At 38.9% G+C, this 19742-nt stretch overlaps 2 protein-coding genes across 3 annotated transcripts in view; both read left to right on the plus strand.

The window, feature by feature from the left end:
* The first annotated feature begins 308 nt into the window (after positions 1-308).
* On the plus strand, positions 309-13427 carry dis3l2 (DIS3 like 3'-5' exoribonuclease 2). 2 transcript variants are annotated; one of them, XM_034702517.1, is made up of 22 exons: positions 309-423; positions 3123-3271; positions 3452-3865; positions 3958-4088; positions 4926-4979; positions 5139-5240; positions 5398-5572; positions 5719-5783; positions 6299-6528; positions 6610-6783; positions 6944-7023; positions 7135-7247; positions 7960-8067; positions 8400-8633; positions 8865-8944; positions 9055-9238; positions 9381-9467; positions 9606-9753; positions 10004-10134; positions 10510-10614; positions 10954-11058; positions 11416-13284. In XM_034702517.1, exons 2-22 carry the CDS (start codon positions 3148-3150, stop codon positions 11515-11517), a joined length of 2946 nt encoding a protein of 981 aa, XP_034558408.1. In that variant the 5' UTR covers positions 309-423; positions 3123-3147; the 3' UTR covers positions 11518-13284. The 2 variants fall into 2 exon arrangements, with proteins under 2 accessions (XP_034558408.1, XP_034558407.1); XM_034702516.1 differs by having other exon boundaries at positions 334-423; positions 3123-3865; positions 11416-13427.
* Positions 13428-13940: 513 nt separating this feature from the next.
* The window catches only part of LOC117826189 (unconventional myosin-VIIa-like), a 28168-nt gene continuing 22366 nt past the window's right edge, over positions 13941-19742 (plus strand). Inside the window, exons 1-10 of the mRNA XM_034702077.1 lie at positions 13941-14062; positions 16562-16875; positions 17073-17108; positions 17270-17371; positions 17499-17651; positions 18349-18417; positions 18543-18658; positions 18767-18894; positions 19192-19334; positions 19543-19656. Coding sequence (XP_034557968.1) covers positions 17097-17108; positions 17270-17371; positions 17499-17651; positions 18349-18417; positions 18543-18658; positions 18767-18894; positions 19192-19334; positions 19543-19656 — 837 coding nt within the window. The 5' untranslated portion in view covers positions 13941-14062; positions 16562-16875; positions 17073-17096. The remainder of the gene's footprint in view (positions 14063-16561; positions 16876-17072; positions 17109-17269; positions 17372-17498; positions 17652-18348; positions 18418-18542; positions 18659-18766; positions 18895-19191; positions 19335-19542; positions 19657-19742) is intronic.

Consider the following 19742-nt stretch of genomic DNA (forward strand, 5'->3'; position numbering starts at 1 on the left):
TATGTGAAATTCGCTCAAATATATGAGCCACTCACCTGTTCAGTCGCTATGGACCATCTCCCAAACAGCAGCGAAAGTGTAAATTGTAGAGAGCTCCACACAATATCGTGTATTAACAGCGCTGTCCCTAAATGTTTCACACTGGTCCTCCTCGTCATCTCCCTTCAAATTCATAATAGAGAATCAAAAATGGACATTTTTATCCAAACTATGGATTTTATTTTTACACAAATTATTTACATACAACTTTGGACTTAAATTATGAGGCGTTTCAGTGCAGTCGGCTACTTCCGATATTTCCTACTGCACCTAAACGCATCATGATTGGTCACCATACATGACGACAGAGGAAGTGAATGTATCAGCTAGCAGCAGTTTGTTCAGAACAACAGCCGAGTTATCCAGTTACACGTTGTAAATAAGGTATGATTTATATTTATACTTTAACAGTATTTGTTGGGTTATCACCTTTAACGGGAAACGTGTGTTTAAACGCTAAAACAACCCCGGTAGTAGAAATTAGTTAATGCTAAAAGCAGTGGTGCCAATAACTGTAAGCTAACGTTAGGTAACGTTCACTGTTAGCTGTTAGCTCGGATGATTTTTGTTTGTAAGGAAATAATTAGCCTGTTGAGACTTCGAGGCAAAAGACAAGGACATGACACAGCATTTTAAATCCTCTAAACTATAACTACTGTCTTGAAATATGAAGTTTAGCAGACAACAATGTATGTCATTGCTAACCTCATTGTTATCTGACGCAAGATTGGTGGACTGCTCAGCAACAACTTTCTGAAGAGTTATCTTCATTTTTCTTCAATCAGAGGTCAACCATCTGTCTGTGGAGGGGGAGTGTGCTTAAAATAATGTGGCTTGGGACTAGGGCTGCCAACTTTGTCACTCCTAAATAAGGGACAGGTGCACGGTGCCTTGGTGGTGTGGGCATGATGTGTGAATTCAGTGTATATTCATATTCTGATTCAACTGGAAATGTAGAAAGTGTGTGTATTCAGAATCAGAATCAGAATCAGCTTTATTGGGTAGGTATGCTTGAACACACAAGGAATTTGACTTAGGTAAACTGTGCTCTCTTTGTACAAGGCATAAGAATAAGACATACAAAATAGAATAAAAAAAATGTAATAACAATAACATCAGCTATAAATACAAAAGAACAACAAATAGGCATGACTAATATGTACAGGCTAAACTAATATGATAAAGTGCAGTGGTGAGTAGCAGAGGTAGTTTTTACATTAAAAAAATAGAAGTTAAATAATAAAAATAAGTAGAAATACGGAATTTTGCTTGGAGAATTTTTGCATTGTATATCTACATGTATATTTACAGAGAGTATTGATCCAACAGGTATGACACTGTTATGGTTTAGTGTTCATCAGAGTGACAGCCTGGGGGAAGAAACTGTTCTTGTGGCGGGTTGTTTTGGCGCACAGTGATCTGTAGCGCCTGCCGAGGAGTTTGAAGAATTTGTGTCCAGGGTGTGAGGGGTCAGCGGTGATGCTACCTGCCCGTTTCCTGGCCCGGGACTGGTACAAGTCCTGGATGGGGGGCAGGTCGACACCGATGATTTTATCTGCAGTCCTTATAGTCCTTTGCAGTCTGTGTTTGTCTAGTTTGGTTGCAGATCCAAACCAGACAGTGATGGATGTGCACAGAACAGACTGGATGATGGAGGTGTAGAACATGACATATTCCCTTTAATCCTTACTGTATCATTATGTAACCTCGTATGAATAAACCTCAAAGAAACCACAGTTTGGCTCTTTACATCAAAAAACAGGCAAAAGAAAAATTAAATGCAAAAGAGGAGTATGACTCACCAAATGCACTTTTTCCATGGATACTTTTTGCTGCTCTTGACTGACTTAAGCTGTCTTTTGTCCTTTTGCACAACCAGAGAGAAGTCCTTACATGACAAGTCACGTGACACCATTGTTTTAATGTGTATAAAATATGTAATGAATATATATGTAATGTATGTGTATAAATCTAATGTTCTTTGGCAAAAACATGTCTTTGTTCATGCCAATAAAGCAAATTGAATTGAATAGAGAAGTCCTTACATGACAAGTCACAGTTTACAGATATTTGAAGTTCATTTTTGATCAGCTCTGTGCTGCATCTGATTCTTGAGTCTGACCATTTGAGAGTTTAAGATTTAATAGTCAATATACGGGACAATTGAGGTCCCGTATGAAACAAACTGATTTAGCCCAATATACGTGATGTCCCGGCTAATACGGGACAGTTGGCAACCCTAGTCAGGATACGTCTTTGTTTTGTATCTCTGACGCAGTACAGATACTCAGACAATTTATAATCCTAGTTTAGAGTCAAATAACAATTCATTCTACTTTGGGTCTTTGTTTGGTTTCTCCATTGCTCTAAATACAGATCTTTGGAGTGCTTCATGATGAGTTTAATAGTGTAGTAGATAGTGTTTTGGATCAGTGCTGATGGGAGTCTGGCTGATTAGCTTCCTCACCAGCTGACTAAGGGGACAGTTTTCAGGGTTCAGCTCTTGGTTTTTTAGTGCTTTAAATTGAAGTGAGTCTTTTGGGCTTAAATTTAGATGTGTCCAAAATTTGATTGCACGTTTCTGAATGTTTAACAGCAATGGGAAATGTCCCAGTTCTGCTTGGCAGGCGTTATTTGGAGTTTTTCTTTAAACATTTAGAATTCTTCTACAGAATTCAGTATGGAGAGCCTCTATTGGGTGTTTGTCAAATGAGCCATGCTCAAGTCTACCCCAGATCTCACTTCCATACAGAGCTATAGGTAAAATCACACTATCAAATATTTTTGTCCAGATTCTAATTGGAATGTTAATCTTGAATAATTTGGTTTTTAATGCATAGATTGCCCTCCGTGCGTTTTCTTTAAGTGCATTTATTGCCATCTTAAAATTTCCTGATGCAGTCTCTCTCTGAAGAGTTGCCTTCATTTTTCAATCTTCCTTCAATCAGAGGTCAACCATCTTTTTGTGGAGGGGAGTGTGCTTAAAATAATGTTGCTTTGAACTGCTTCGCCTGAAAGTAACGTTTGTTGACTCGGATGCATTGGTAGCACTCACACTGTGTATGTTGTTTTTTCCATTTCAGTGACAGCATCTTGAAGGTTCGCCTCATGGAGCCTCCAAAGCACACCAAGAAGGCCAACATGAATCGGGACCCGAAGCGCAGCCAGAATCAGTCATCCACTCCACGACAGAAAGATGCCTATGCCAGACTCCTTAGCCAGCACAGCAGCAGTAAGTTCAGTCTTTATCTGGAACAATATGCAAAGGACACATTATTTCAAAGAGAAGGACATGGGCCAAGCACACACGCCCAGAGTGACAAGCTTAACATACCACAGCAAAAGAGGGACCAAGCGCCCTATGATTTCTCTGATTCAAGTGACTTCTCCCCTTCATCCATGAAAAACAAAGGAGAGGAGAGCTCGCTGTCTTTGTACATGGAGAAAGTGAGCACCCGTAGTACCCAGCAGGACTGTGAGAGGAAGCAGGGTGTGTCAGACAGACAGCGCCGGGGACCGAGAAGGGACACCACCACCAGCCAAGATGGGGACATTGAATCTGGCGAGGAACTCAGCTCTTTGAAACCTACTGAGCCAAAGAAACAGCAGAAGCAGCAGAAGAAGAATAAAGACTCTACAGACACTGATGTTTTTGTTGGACAACCCCAGTCCCCAAAGAAAGCTGGGACAAGTGGACAGGAGCGGGAGAAGGGGCCAAAGTCAAAGAAAAAAGATCATCCAAAGCACCAAGAGGGGGCGTCATGCTCTGGGTTTGACACTCAGATGTCCCCTCATGGCAAGGACAAAAACCCACAGCAGCTAAGAGGTGAAGTTTGCTTATTTTATACGTATGACAGTATGGTTCTATACTTTTAATGTATTTTAATGTATTGAGTAATTATGTGAAATCAAATTCAGCTTCCAGTGCCAGTTCTCCAGCAGACAAGCGTAAGAACAGAGGAGGCAGAGGATCAAAGAAACAAGTGTTTGAGCCTTACATGGCACTTGAGGACGTTTCCCATGGCTTGAAAAGAGGAGAGCTCATCCAGGTACAAACCATAAGTTACAGCTCCTTACAACTCAACTCAACTTTATTTATATTGCACCTTTCATACATAAAAACATGCAGCCCAAAGTGCTTCACAAAATAACAGAGACAGAAAACAACAGCAATGGTAAAAAGATAAAAAGCATTATTATAAATAAAATACTAAAAAAATAAAAATAAAATCAATACAGTAAAATTAATAAAATAGGTAAGAGTGGAAAGAAAAGTTAGGTAGCATTAAGATAAATAGATGTTAAAGCAATGATTAAAATAATAATACAAATAATAATGCAGTCCAGGGCTAAAAATACATTTCTCCAAATTAAAAGCTAGATTAAAAAGGTAATTCTTAAATTTAGTTTTAAAAGCACCCAGAGAGCTCGCCGTTCCATAGCTTAGAGGCGTAAAAACAGAAAGCACCATGGATGTATTGAAATCCACAAAAAGGAGGCGCTGGTGGCCTAGCGGTCTAAGCGCCCCACATACAGAGGCTATAGTCCTCTCTTCAGCTCTCTTATCAATAAAGGCAAAAAATCCCCGAAATATAACTTTTTTTTAAATCCACAAAATTACTTAAGATGGTCTAACCTTGTGGGTAAATAATTTCAATTATTTAATAATTCAATTTATTATTTCAATATCCCTATTTTGACCCCTCAGTATACCGAGACAAACCCATCTAACAACCCTGTACTTGTAGTAGCACATTGTTAAAGTTAAGGCAGATGTTGAGCCAAGTGGAACCTGAACAGTTGGTATAGTGGCATTTATGTAAACAGAAATAAATAACAAATTGTACTGCTGACAAAGTGTCTAAAGTCTGAAACTCTCTCTACAGGGCCAGTTAAGAATCAACCCGAAGAAGTACCACGAGGCTTTCATCCCATCTCCTGTAAGTGTAACTCAGAAGGAATGAGACACAGTATATTTGGATGCTATCAATGCATGTGGTTTTGTTGTGTTGCCTGCACAGTTTCACGGAACAATCTTTAAAGGCTTCAATCCAAAGTTTGAAACATGCCTGAGACAAATAACCTTTGTGTGTTTGCAGGATGACGCCCGGGATATATTTCTGGATGGGATTGTAGTTCGTAACAGAGCGCTGAATGGAGACATAGTGGTTGTGCAGATCCTTCCTCAGGATCAGTGGAAGGTAGACTACATCTGCAGCCTCATTCTTTCAACTCTGACACAATCTTTTTAAAGTTGTATGTTTTCATAACATGCTCCATTTCAGCTATTAAGTCAGTAAGACACACTAGTATTGAGTATATCAGCAGAAAATGAATGTACTGCATGTTTCTGTCTAGGTTGTGAGGTCAGACACTGACTGTGATGGCACCAGTGATTTAGAGAGCCAGAGAGACGGCACAGCACAGAAGAAGAGAGCACAGGCCTCTAGACCTGCGGTTAACGTGGGAGACCAGTCCAGCGACCAGGATGAACTCGTCAGAAAAGTTCAGAGTGCCACTCTGGCTGATCCAGGTAATATAATACACACAAACTCTGATATCAAAGATTACACGTGTAAATTTGTTTTTATTTGTTTGTATTAAAGCAAAAACAAATTCAGAAAGGAACATTAGTTCAGCTTATATGTGTGAATCTGTCCTCTCATCTGATGGAAATAGGGGAACCTCTGGAGGAACCCTCAACCCCAAGATCCAATGGGGAAATACTCCAAAAGACCGCTAAAGTGAGCTTCTTGCCTGTTTGATGTGCAGTTTGTACTCACCCCATCTCTTCTATTTCTCCAAGCATTTTTATAAATATGTAGCTTTCCCCGACCAGGCCACAAGGAAAACGTTCTTTGTGACTGCATTGTTCAGTGCAGTGTCCTCAACGCTTAATTCACCCATCTAAACTCTACTAGAAGAAGACTCAGGACGTTCTTTCAACACTCAGTCGAGTGAAACAATGAGCTAAAATCGTATCATTTTCCTGCTTTATGTACAACCAAGAGAGTTATTTTAAGTTTTTACAGAAACTCATAATGTAGTCAGTCCGTTCATAATAAAAGACATCTATCATAATAAAAGAGATGTTACTATGAAGAGACATGCACAAAGGATAACCCAAGGTTCTGCTTGTTTTTTAATTTGTTCTTTTAAAGCGTATTTCATTCGATTGCTTGTATTCATGATGGTTAAAGAAAATCTCATTGCACCCTTTAAAGTCATCGTTCTACTCTCCCTCTCATTTGTCTACCAGGTGGTGTACATTGTGGAAAAGAAACACTCCAGGGCTGTCACAGGCTTCCTCAAATTTCTACCAGACAAACCATTCGCCATGTTCTCCCCCGTGGACCACAGAGTGCCACGGATTAACGTTCCCCTCATTGACTGTCCTGAAAACTTTGGTACCCGCCCGGGCGACTACACCAACACCTTGTTCATATGCCGGATAACCGACTGGGCGGCTGACAGCAACTTTGCAGAAGGGTGAGTGTTAATGTTCAAAAATCAAAGTAAGGAATATGCTCACCGTCAACCAGCCTGACTCCCTCCTGATGTTTCCTGCAGTCTACTCGCCAAGACGCTGGGGCAAGCTGGAGAGATCGAGCCAGAGACTGAGGGCATCCTGACTGAGTACGATGTGGATTCCTCCGAGTTCTCAGATGAGGTGTTAGACTGTCTGCCCAAAAACCTGCCCTGGACCATCCCACCTGAGGAGATGAAGAAGAGGAAAGATCTGAGGTGAGACTATGAAGTGCAAGGTTCTACATTTGTATGAGCTCCAAAAACCTTAGGGTACTTAACAATTTTTATTTGCTCATCTTTGGAGCACCAATGATTTATTGGTCCTCCAGTCACAGTCTCATTTGTTAATATAGGCCATGTTTTGATATGTCTTTAGGACAGAGTGCATCTTCACCATTGACCCGTCTACAGCCAGAGACCTGGACGATGCTTTGTCCTGTAAACTACTCCCTGATGGTAAAATACCTTTCCTGTGGATCTCAGTGATGAAGATGATGATGATGATGCAGAAGTCTGATGACAGATGTTGATTCTGAGGTTCTGTTCATGCACTGTCTTTTATCACAGGTAACTTTGAGGTGGGAGTCCACATTGCTGATGTGAGTTATTTCGTTGAGGAAGACAACTCTCTGGATGCCATCGCCAGCCAAAGAGCAACAAGTGTCTACATGGTTCAAAAGGTGAGCACTCTTTAACGTAATGACAAATAACATCATGCTTTGAATTTGCTGAGACAGACCAAATTTTTTTCAAAATAAAAAGCACTTTTTAGACCTTTTTAGTCTCTTTCCTTAGTCTTTATCTTAACAGTTTTATTTCATCTTACTTTTATTTATTTACCATCTAGTTCAAATTTTAGTCTCTTTAATAAATATAGCATCTTAGTTTCTTTTACTGGTTTAATCTTTTAGTATTTTATTGTCTTATTAATTTATTTTATGTTGGTGATTTTAATTTCCTGTGTTGAGTTTTAACATCTTATTTTACCTCCAGTGTTCCCTCATTAATATATCATGGAAGTGTTTTCCTTCCTTCATTCAGCAACTTCTTTCTAATTTTTGTATTAATTTATTTCATTATTATTATTATTATTATTATTATTATTATTATTATTATTATTATTATTATTATTATTATTATTGTAGATATCATGTTCTTAACCTTAGGATTGTGGGGTGGGTTTGGGGTCTGGGCTGGGGTTGGGATTAGGATGGGTTGGTCTTTTTATTTGTTTTATATTTTAAATTTTTTCTATTTTAAGTTGTTTTTACGTAGAGCACTTTGTGTTCAAAGTCGTTGTATGACAAGCGCTTTACAAATAAAGTCTGACTGATTGATTGATGATTGATTGATCTGCTGATCAGTGTGTCATTGTTTCTTCTCCTCCACCAGGTGATCCCCATGCTGCCCAGGCTGCTGTGTGAGGAGCTGTGCAGTCTGAACCCTCTCACTGACAGACTCACCTTCTCTGTCATTTGGAAAATCACACCTGAGGGAAAGGTATGGAAATGTAATAATTCAAAGACCTTTTAGAGCTGCATCCAAACCATGAGATGACAATAGTGTTTTCTGTATTTAGCACATTTCATTACTAGTTATCTCCATGTGTTGTGTATTGAGGGACAGAGTGAAAAACAAGCATTAGCATGAGTAAAATCAGTAACATAGACAACAAAATGTTGTACATAGAAGGAATGATGTGAAGGCAAATACTTCCTGGACAGGGAATAATCAAAGTGTTGATTAAACAAACTAGTTGGAGGACTAATGCATGTTTAAGTGTGCTTTTTCAGTTTTTCTGACCTTTCCCTCACCGTCTTTTCTTCCTCCAGATCCTGAGTGAGTGGTTTGGCCGCTCAGTCATCCGCTCCTGTGTGAAGCTGAGTTATGACCACGCTCAGAGCATGATTGAAGCGCCTGAGAAGATGTTCTCTGCCGAGGAGCTGCCCCCCGTAGCCCCCGAGCACCCCATCGATGAGATCCATCAGGCTGTGCTCAACCTGCACACCATTGCCAAGAACCTGCGAGCTCAGCGCTTCTCAGGCGGAGCCCTCAGACTGGACCAGGTTAGCCCTGTCTGTCTAACTCTGGAGCCCAAAAACTAATTTCATAAAAACACACACAAAAACCTAAGTAATGGAGGCGGAGGTAGACAAGCAACCCTGCAAGTTAAAATGAAAAAGTCAAATGAAATAATTTAAAAGTTTCTGGGTAGCTTTTTATTTTTGAATTTGCATCAAACACAATATTTGTGAGTCATGCTGAAGTAAAAATGTAATGACTGTTTTCTTTTCCAGTTGAAACTGTCTTTCACTCTGGACAGAGAGACCATGATGCCTCAAGGCTGCTACATCTACCAGTACAAAGACAGCAACAAGTCAGTGACCAACCCTCCTCACACACTTATCTTCCCCATGTTTCTCTTCTATTTGATGTCTCACCTGTAAAACTGCTGAAGTCTGTTCTGTCTGTATCTGTGTTTTCCAGGTTGGTGGAGGAGTTAATGTTGCTGGCTAACATTGCCACAGCCAACCACATCCACCGCAAGTTCCCTGAGCTGGCTATGCTCCGACGACACCCTCCGCCCAAAGCAAAGATGGTGGATGAGCTGCAGGAGCTTTGTGATCAACTGGGCATCGACATTGATCTGTCGTCTGCAGGAGCGCTGCATGTTAGTGATGTAGATGATGTAGATGATGTAGCTCAGGGACACAGTGCTCTGATGATAAGGACATAAAAGTGATACAATAATTAGAACTTAATTTTAAACGCTTGTTTTAATCTCCTGCATGTTCTGCTTTTCCAAAATGCAGAAGAGTCTGAACACCACTCTTGGTGATGATGAATACACCACGTTCAGGAAAGAAGTCCTCACCCACATGTGCTCCAGACCCATGCAGGTTAGAGCTCAGCAACTGCCTCTTATTATTCTCTTTCATTTGTGCAGAGCACGTTCACTTTTGTACACCAAAGATGTTCTTCTTTGAAACATTTCATGGGTTCCTTTTAATCATACACGTCTCATTGGTGTTTTCCAGATGGCGCTATACTTCTGTTCAGGCGTACTCAAAGACGAGCATTTGTTCAAGCACTACGCTCTGAACGTTCCTCTCTACACTCACTTTACGTCACCCATCAGACGCTACGCTGACATCGTCGTTCACCGGCTGCTGGCTTCCTCTCTGAGTAAGTACCTCGTTTCTCAAAGTCATGAAAACCAAACACGCAAACAACAGAATGCCCCGTTTGTTGCAAACAGAGCGGCTGTTGATGTGCAAAGAGAACAAAGCAGCCTCAGATCTCACATTCAGTTGACGTGTTGTTTTCTCGCTGCTGCCTTTTGCATTGTATCGGTCTGCTCCTGTTTTGTGTGTCTTCAGTTTATTATGCGTGGTTTCTTTTTCATTGTACTCATAACGTGCGTGTCTTCATGCAGAGTGTGGGCCTCATTTGGGGCTGTCTACTGAAGAAGTGCAAAAACAAGCCTCACGATGCAATGACAAGAAAACGCTGTCAAAGAGGGTCCAGGAGCTGAGCTCAGAGCTTTTCTTTGGAGTCTTTGTGAGGGTAGGTTTCTCAACATGCTGCCAGTGAGACAAAACAAATGAAAAACATACAGAAAGTTATTCAAGCTGTTTTCTGTGCTCTTTGTTAGACACCTTGGATCTAACACAAAATAAGTCAAATGTGTTTTTAACAAATATTCAATAATTCTCTTTTAGATGAGATAAAAGTAAAAAATCAGACTAAGAAAGTATTTTTGAGTTATTTTCCCTCCTCCCCTTGTTCTACAATATAAAAACTCTTATGGATATGATCCAGTATCATTCTCATGCTCCTCAGATAAACACAAGATCGAAAAACAAAACATCTGGATGTAAAATGAGCCAGTTTCTTGATGTCGTCTCTTTAATTGTTGAATGTTTTGTTGTGTGTCCACAGGAGTGTGGCCCTCTGGACTCTGAAGCCATGGTGATGGGCGTCCTGGATCAATCCTTCGATGTGCTGGTTGTCCGATACGGAGTTCAGAAACGCATCTACTGCAAGGTCAGCTCTAACACACTCCACTTAAAGGGAGTTTCAGCCTTCATGTTTGTAAACATCTGTAGCGTAGTTATTTTATTAAATGTTGTTACATATTGGCTTTTATGATCATTTGAGTTTTTCAGTCTCATTACAAAATTCTGTTTTTGTAGATAGATAAAAAGATGCTATTACTAGAATATATCTTAAAATTAATCACTATGAAGAAAAGTTAAATCAAGGAAGGGACTGAATGAGGCAGTTCAGAGAGTGATGGTGTGACAGCTCAGTACAGTCCAACAGATGGTCTCAGAGGTAGGTGAAGGAGCACTTTGATCTGAAACCGCTTGTTTCCACCTTCAGTCTATTGCGGGCCTGGACTCATTTCACCATCGTAAGGTGGGAAAGAAATCTGAGCTGACTCTGGTCTGGACGCCAGAGGACCAAGAGAAACCTCCTGTGGAGCAGGTAAGAACCATTCACACTGAAATACTTTAAAGTATCACCAGCCAAATGGGAATATTATATTAGCTCAATAAGAACAGTAGTGAATGCTGTTCTGTGAACGCCATGAGAACAAAAGAAATGCAAACTAGTAATGTAATATCATATCTTCTGTATGACATATATCTCAGGTATTCTGGCCTTTCTGCAGCAATTAAATAGAATAGAATAGAATGTACTTTATGGTCCTTATCAAAGGGTGCAAAAAACAGCAGAAGAGTACCCAGCTTAGGTTAAGATGGTTAAACAGTTTTAGCAAGCAAGTTCCCTCTGTGTGTATTTTGCAAAAATATATAATCATATATTTGTTTTAATTTCCAGGTCATCTCAATCTTCACATTGGTGGAGGTGCAGCTCAAAGCGGACAGTGCACCCATGAAGTACAGCGCACTGCTGAAGAGGCCTGAAGATGACGGATCATAAAGAAAATTGAATGTGCCGCATGGCAAACAAACACCTTGAAGGACATTTGGAAATTGCACATTTTCTTTTACTGACCTGTAGATGTAACGTGTTTTTAGAGCCCAGTTATTTCCCACCTCGTTAGATTTCAAGTTGGAATTCACACAAAGTTTAAGTCTGAACTTGAAGGCCGGGTACAGTGTGTGTTTTATGTTAGCCTTCCTGCACACAATGCACACATTGCTGTTGAGTTGGGTAGTTCAGAAGCTATAGTGGGAGGGACTTTGCTTTCTTTACATTAGGTTTCTCTTTGGTGTTGTTTATTTGTTTGATATGGAAGTTATCGACTTTATTGACATGCAACATGTAACCATAGCTTGTAGAGGGCATAACAGCCAAATAGACTTTTATTCCTCATAAATTAAAAAAGATAACGACGAGCTTGACAGGAAGAGAAAATCTTAATCTACTTTCATATGACCCGGGAAATGGGTATCTGTATTGCTTTAAGTGGGCAGGTGTGATACTGTTTGTTTGGGCTCTTAACAGCTCACTTAGGAGCATGACTTTTACTTTGTGTGGATTTCAACGTGAACTCTGACGCTGGTCTAGCTGTGAAAGAAGAAAGACAACAATTTATTAAATAGCTTTAGATGTCTTCATGTAGGGAGTACAGTTCTGATGTGACATAACTGTCTTAAACTGTCTAATGTGTGAAAACTGACTTTTAATTGTTTTTAGTTTCATATCAATTGTTTCCTGATGCAGGATTATGTGAAGTCCTTTGACTGGCTCATCACGTAGAACTTGCGGAAAGTGAGGCTGCATGGATCAGTAAAGAGTTAAAATGTTATATCATTAACAGGGTGAAACAGATAGATAATCCTCATTTGCATAGAAATAAGATAACAGCTACATGTCAGCCATAGTATTTTTTATTGCTGTCAGTATTTATAGTGTTTTATTAAGGGAGAGTTTGAGATTTTGTTTGAGTGAAAGACTCTAAATGTCACAGTGACAGAGTACAACTTGATTTAAAGTCTTAAGAAGTCGGTCTCATTGATGTAACACTACTCTAGTATAAGCTGAGGTACATTTTATGTTTTAAGTGAGCCTGTCAGGATACATCTTAATATTTCATTGTTATTGTTTTTAATACAAAACATGGAAATGACTTGAATGTGAATTGCTGCTGAAAATAGTTGGTGGCCTTGGATCTTAATTTATTTATTTTTGATTATCATTGAAGTGCTTCCAACTGTTGTTTGTGTTTTTTGATGTGCAGACTTGATTTGTGCAGCACAAATACTTTATGGACCTCATAAATATCAACTGTAATTCAGCCTTAATTTAGTCAAGTGAAGATGAAACAAAATATCAGTGCAGCTGCACGTTAAGACGTATGTTGGCCTTTCTTTTTGCTGAAATGGAGTCAACATGCTTGGCTTTGATTTTCTCTGATTCAGATGTTAGTGGAACAGTGCCATGTAAAGTCAAACAGATTAGCTGCCACATCTGCAAAAGTATTTTCTTTGTTATTTTTGGATATGAAATCTATTTTCAGATTGTTTTATATATTTGTCAGTTTCTTAAAAGACAAAGTTTAAAGTTAGTTTGCTTTATTTGCTTTGTTTGCAATGACAAAATGTAATTTAAACCAGTAAGTTAAGTGCTTGTGCAAAACAAATGTGCTCTCATTGTAGGATGTAGGTCTGTGATTAAGATTGGACAAAATAATTTCTCCCCTCGGAAAACCTGTAAATGCAGTTAAACCAGAAAAAAATTCAACTTGAGTTTGTTTTTTCTTTTACAAAGTTATGTTGTGATATCGTAACTTTGATTCTGGTCAGTGCTCAAAGGGCATTTGTAGTCTGCCTAACAACATATGGGTGTCTGTGTCTGTAGGAAAATAAACGCATTCATGAAATCTATTGAGGAAACTTATTATTCAAACTGATTACCACACTGCTCATCCCATATAAAAATACGGTGGCATTGTCCCCGTGCTAAGCTTATACAAACATTATTTCGGATTCTTAATCATCAGGGAGTGTTTATGATTTATCAACCATAAACCACTGCCCCTGCATGTAGTCAGAGATAATGAAGTGGAGTTTGACGTCAGGGCTGATGATCCTCTGTTAAGGATAGGTGCTGTGCAGACACACCTAGTTTAATAATTCTAGGTGAAATGTCAAGCTTTTCTCAAATCTGATAGGGTTATTCCTCCACACCAACAATACATTTTAAATATTCTTTAAGTTGCTTTAATCTATTTTTATGTCAACTGTAGGAGTGATTACATATAAAGGGGAAACCCTGTCAACTTGATGAGCTTTAAATCCTCTTTCTAATTGCTGTTTCAGTTGAAAACTGCACAACTTGTTGCTGATTACATCAAGAACTGCTCAGATTAACCTACTGTACACTACCTTTCCAACCCAAAGGTTATCTAGCTGGAGAATAAGTAGAGCAGCAAGCTGAGAGCCCTATTTTCACAACAAGGCATAGCTTACTGTCCAAGTAGGGCACAAGTCTGATAAACAAAAACCTGCATTTTAGAGGGGTAAGTTATTCATTTGTATAGGATATCTTTTATTAAACAACATAAAAAGTAAACATATCAGTGCTGTGTGTAAAGCACATTGACAATATAAATTAACATTTTCTTTCATAGGAGGCCTACACATTATTTCTGCTGCCCTCAATTGGCCATCAAATTGTTATTTCTGCTTGAATTAAAAATATACAATATTATATATACTTTATAGCCTTCTACATTATTTTTGAGTAAAAGGTGGGAATTAGTTGTTTTTTTTATATGGACTATTTCACACCTTGGCTCTTTTCAAACAGTAGTAGAAAAGTCACTGCTAATGTTAGCAAGCACAACACAAGCTATTTATCATAAATGACAACTAAGAAGCAGCAAAACCCCCATGCCTTGAGGAGAAAAGGGGGGTTTCTATTTGTCATGTTATCGACTTAAAATAGTTAAAAGCAAAACTTTTCAATTTTAGTTTAATGTGTAATAATTTTAAAATAGTAAAAACAAGCTACCTAGCATGACTGTTGCTGCAGCAGTAAAGCCTCTGAGCCTTGGAGAAAAAAAACATAGATGAGCCTTTTTATTGTTTACCTTATCAACTGTTTGTTAGTAAGAACAAGAACAAGATGTACCTTAATTAAAATATTTACTGATAAAAACCAGTGTTACATCAACATGTTAACCACCACATGCTACTTAGCATACATGAAGATAACCAAGTCTGTAGCATTAATACCCTCACTGGAAAAAAGGCCCCTCTAAAAACAAGAAAAATAAAAGAGGGAAAACATATTTTAAGCACTATTTTACCAGAATTGTAAAGCTTAGTGTCTCAGAATAAGCCAGGAATGCTAACAATTCGTATTTTTTCACTCCGAAAATGATTTTTGCACTAATTAATTTCATGTCAACTTCTTCATTTGAGATATATTCACCTTAATTTGAGCTGTATTGTAGCAGCACTTCTCTAGGTTTAAGACCATCTTATACTTGAAATAAGATTACAAAGTTTAATTTGAGCATTTTGAGATATAATATCTTCTCATAGTTAGCTGGATATACTAATATTCAGTCATGTTGTTTTTTAGGATAAGCCAGCTATGCTCAAAAGTAGGTGTTTCATTGTGTGCATGTAGTTTGAGGATGTATATTTTGATCTGATTTAGAAGAAACAGTGCCTTAAAACTGTAACCCACCCTTAAAAAAAACCAACTATTCTTTCTTTCCTTCTTTTACCAATGGAGCTGTTTTCTTATAGATTCTCCAACAAAATGCGTTTACTTAAATCAAGTAAAGTGTTTGTCTTACATCAAGATTATCCATCTTGTACAAATAAGATCTCAGCTTGAAAAATGTATGGAATGTAAAATCAACCTTGTTTCTTCTAAATTACAACTCAAAACAAGATCATTTCAAGATTGTTTGACTTAACAAGATATTTAAGATGTCTTAAAACAAGTCCCTCTATCTTGCTCAAAAGTTACTTGTTAAGTAAATTCATCTTAAATCAAGTGGGATAAGACATTTTGACTAAAAAATTAGACAATTTCACTTGGTAAGATTTTGAGTTTTTGCAGTGCTTGTGCTCGTTATAAAGACAAGTGGTAACTGTCTAGCATAACAACTTTTTTTATTATCGTCTGTGTTATTACAGGAAAGTCTTCTTTCAGTAGAAACGTACATAGAATATCTTGAAAATAAAAACAGCTGTTATCACTAGGCTGACTGTTGTGACTGTCGTTTCATGACATCATTTACAAAGGTGGTCAAAGGTGCATCACTGGTGAGGCTGATGACTTGAGACTATAGACTCAATGGTCGTGACAAGATAGGTTTCTTGTATCTGTCATAAACAGGCATGCATGAAGAAGATTTCTTTCTGTAGGTTTAAACTGCCCTTGTCTTGGATTCTTTGTCACCTTTGGAGCATAAGTGAGTAGCAAGCTCACATAATGTTTATGAGAGCTTTAATTTCACCTGTGACTACCATACAGAGAATCTCTTATCAGGGCTGAACACACTGACGCCAGCGAATTACAAGCAGAGACTCCTAGTCATGTGTACTGATTAAACCCACACTGCTTTGATTTTATTTACAGTAGTGCAGATAACTAACATATCCCTATTAAAGGGAGGCTTCCCTGGAGGTCCGAAGTTCAGTGTCTAACACCGCACTGGCACGTCATACAATTATTGTAACTAGTTATCACTGGAAGATATGCCCTCCCTTACACATGGAATCCCTCGAATGTGTCGCTCATAATTGAACTTAATTGCTAACCTTCACACTCACATAATCAAACCCCATCCTCCATTTATTTAAGAACAGAAACTTGAATCTTGCGTTTAATCTTTATTGCAGTGACAGAGATGCCCAGCAGTCATCTGTGATCTGTGATCACAGTCTAAAGGTCATACATAAATTCATTACAGCACTTATCGCCATCACCAAGACCATTTATGTAAAGGGTCATTTCTTTTTTTGCTGTATGATTTGCTCCTATTGCTCTGAAACAGAAGCGTATTTGGAGGCTTTCCCAACAAACACATAGAAGAAATGGGGCCGACAAAGCCAGGATAACACCCTTTCTGTGAAGGAACAGATGCTACCTCTGCGTAAGCAGTCAGTTTCTTTTCCTCCTACTTTCTATTACACACGGTCCAAAGTCAAAGTGCCATAAAATCAGTCTTGTCGGTGGCGTGAGAGCTGTGTAGCCGTGTTTCCTCCTTCTTCACTGAGACAGATTGAGAGGCTGTCAAGACAAAACTGTGACTTCACAGCCGGCTGACAAAGTGGGATTTAATGAAGATCATCAACAAGCTCTTCTGAGGTAGACATCTTAAATTTTCTGTGTGAGTTACACTGTATGCTCTTTTGTTGTTACGTGGGTATACTTTGATCAGTGGTATGTATATATGACCATTGTCCTACACGGCATAGAGAAACCTTTATGATGCTGATGAGCTGACTGAGTCAGTCACTTTTTGTTCAATTCTGCCACTCATCTTTTGAATTTCCTTGTCTAAGGAGTAGGAAAGCTGCAAATTGGCGATGCTGAGAAAGGTCAGTCTTAACACTTTGAGTGGATTTATAAACGTTGACTTTATTGATAAAAATATTTCTTAAAATGTTTTAACATTCAGTATTTCCTGGATGTGGCACCACAATTCCCTGAAGTTGTTTTATCAATACAATGTTACAAGCTGTCTTTCTGTGCTCTATAGGGGGAGTGGGTCTGGGTAGACTCAGACACAGGGGTACCCATTGGTGCAAAAGTAAAAGTCACACCATCAGGCCACAGGTTATTGGTGGACGATGAAGGAAAGGTAAATACCCGTCGTCATCTGAGATATACAAAAAAAAATGAGGATGATGGAGTGCGTTGTTTTCATCAAGATTTTTATTAAATTTTCCAGCTAATGCAAACTTTGAAAGTGTGTTTTTATTTCTCAGGAGCAGAATCTGTCCTCGGAGCAGGAGGCTTCTCTGAAGATCATGCACCCGACATCAGTGGAGGGTGTGGAGGACATGATCAAACTGGGGGACATGAATGATGCTGGCCTCCTTAGGAACCTGCTGCTCCGACACAAACAAGGGAAAATCTACGTAAGGCACAAACACACAAACTGTAGTCCAAGATCAAAATGAAACAACATGCCATTCAGCTGAATACATCTGACATTACAGGTGTTAATTAATTAATTAATGACATGTTGGCATTATTACTGACAATTGTACAAATGTTACTGGATTGAAGTTAAGTGTTTTGTTGCTTTGAAAATAAGACACATTTTCTCATGCTAAGCTGTACATTTATTTACATTTTTCAAGGGAGAGGTCACACAAACCCCCCCTCAGGCTGCAACTTATACTTAATGGACACTTACAATAGAGGTGGAAGGAATAGTATTGGTGTTCAAATGATTAAAAAGGGACATTTGCAAATTGTGGAAGTAATTTATCTATCCACAAACATTGTAGGACTTCCTCAGGATACTACAAAATGTGGGAAGCTCTGTGCTCATGAAGGATTCTTGGTCCTAAGGCCTTTCTTAAAGTGGATCTTGGAAATATTAGGACAATCTGAGATGTTTCCTGGAGAGTCTTAATGCTGAATAATGTCTTTTTTGACGCTTCAAGAATTACAAAAAAAACCCATTCAGCTCTATCTGTGAAAAAAAATCAGAGGCTTGTATTGCACAAATTGGGAAATGTTTTTTGTGTAAATGAACCAATGAACAAACTGTAGTGAGATGTTGTTGTCTAAATCAGATCGTCCTAAGTGTCATTTTTCTGACTGTAGACGTACACAGGCTCTGTGCTGGTGGCCGTGAACCCGTACCAGGATTATCCCATGTATTCGGCTGAGCAGGTAAGGCGGCTTCTAACATTCATCAAAGAGTCACACAGATACGCTTCATATCCACTTTAATATTTAACCTTTTCCTCGAATGAGGTGAATCTCTTCCTCATAAATTTCATGTTTGACTTCATCAGGTGAGGCTGTATCAGGGTAGAAAGCTCGGTGAACTTCCTCCTCACATCTTTGGCATAGCTGAAACGTGCTACAGTAACATGAGGCGCCACTACAGGAACCAGTGCTGCATCATCAGGTTGGAATAAGCCACATAAACTGTCACTTTTAACAATTAAATAATAGTAATACACATACATGTTGAGCTTTAGGATTACCTATTTGTTTTCCTGTCTTTTTGTCACAGTGGTGAATCAGGAGCAGGGAAGACAGAGAGCACTAAACTGATCCTTCAGTATTTGGCAGCAGTCAGTGGTGAACTCTCCGAGCAGAAGGTTGAACAGCAGATCCTCGAGTCAAACCCTATTCTGGAAGGTACGACATGAAAACAGCTGTGCTGCGCTATTATCAACACATGCACACAACACATTAGGAATAGCTCTGGAAAGGCCCAACAGCACTCTTATAGATAGACCTCAAAGAGAGCTTAAAAAACGTCTCATACAAAATGTGCCCTTTTCTCAGAGGTGATTTAAAATGTATATGTTAATACTTTATAACACTGTTCTGCTATAAATATCCACGACACATCTTCACATATTCATTCATGACATACACACATCCAGAATAAGTGTTTGAAGGTCTATTTAAACGTCTTTTTCCCGTCCCAAGCTTTTGGAAATGCTAAAACAATCCGAAATGATAACTCCAGCCGCTTCGGGAAATATTTGGAGATCTTCTTCAATAAGGATGGAGTGATCGAAGGAGCTCGGGTGGAGCAGTATCTGCTGGAGAAGTCTCGTGTCTGCCATCAGGTATATAGAGTTCAGCAAAACTCACAAAGCTCCTCTTATCTTTCCCAGATGGCAGATATGTTGAATAAACCTATAAAAGCACAGTAGTTCATTATCTCTATATCTCTCTGCCATACACACTGTAGGGCCTCTGTGCATTGATGAAGAAGTTACACCCTCAGTTGATCTTTTTTGTCATATTAACGGTGAAACTGCTCCCCACCTTCAGGCCCAGGAGGAGAGAAACTACCACATGTTTTACTGCCTGCTGGCTGGAGTCTCACAAGAGGAGAAGAAAACTTTGAGCCTTGGAAAAGCTGAGGAATACAGATTCCTTACTAAGGTATGTGATTCTGTCTGCAGCTCAGTTTGTCACTTTAACCAAGCAGAACGTTTACCAACAACAAATAATCGACACCTTCCCTCCTA

The sequence above is a fragment of the Notolabrus celidotus genome, chromosome 15 (genome assembly GCF_009762535.1).
Source record: "Notolabrus celidotus isolate fNotCel1 chromosome 15, fNotCel1.pri, whole genome shotgun sequence".
Lineage (NCBI taxonomy): Eukaryota > Metazoa > Chordata > Actinopteri > Labriformes > Labridae > Notolabrus > Notolabrus celidotus.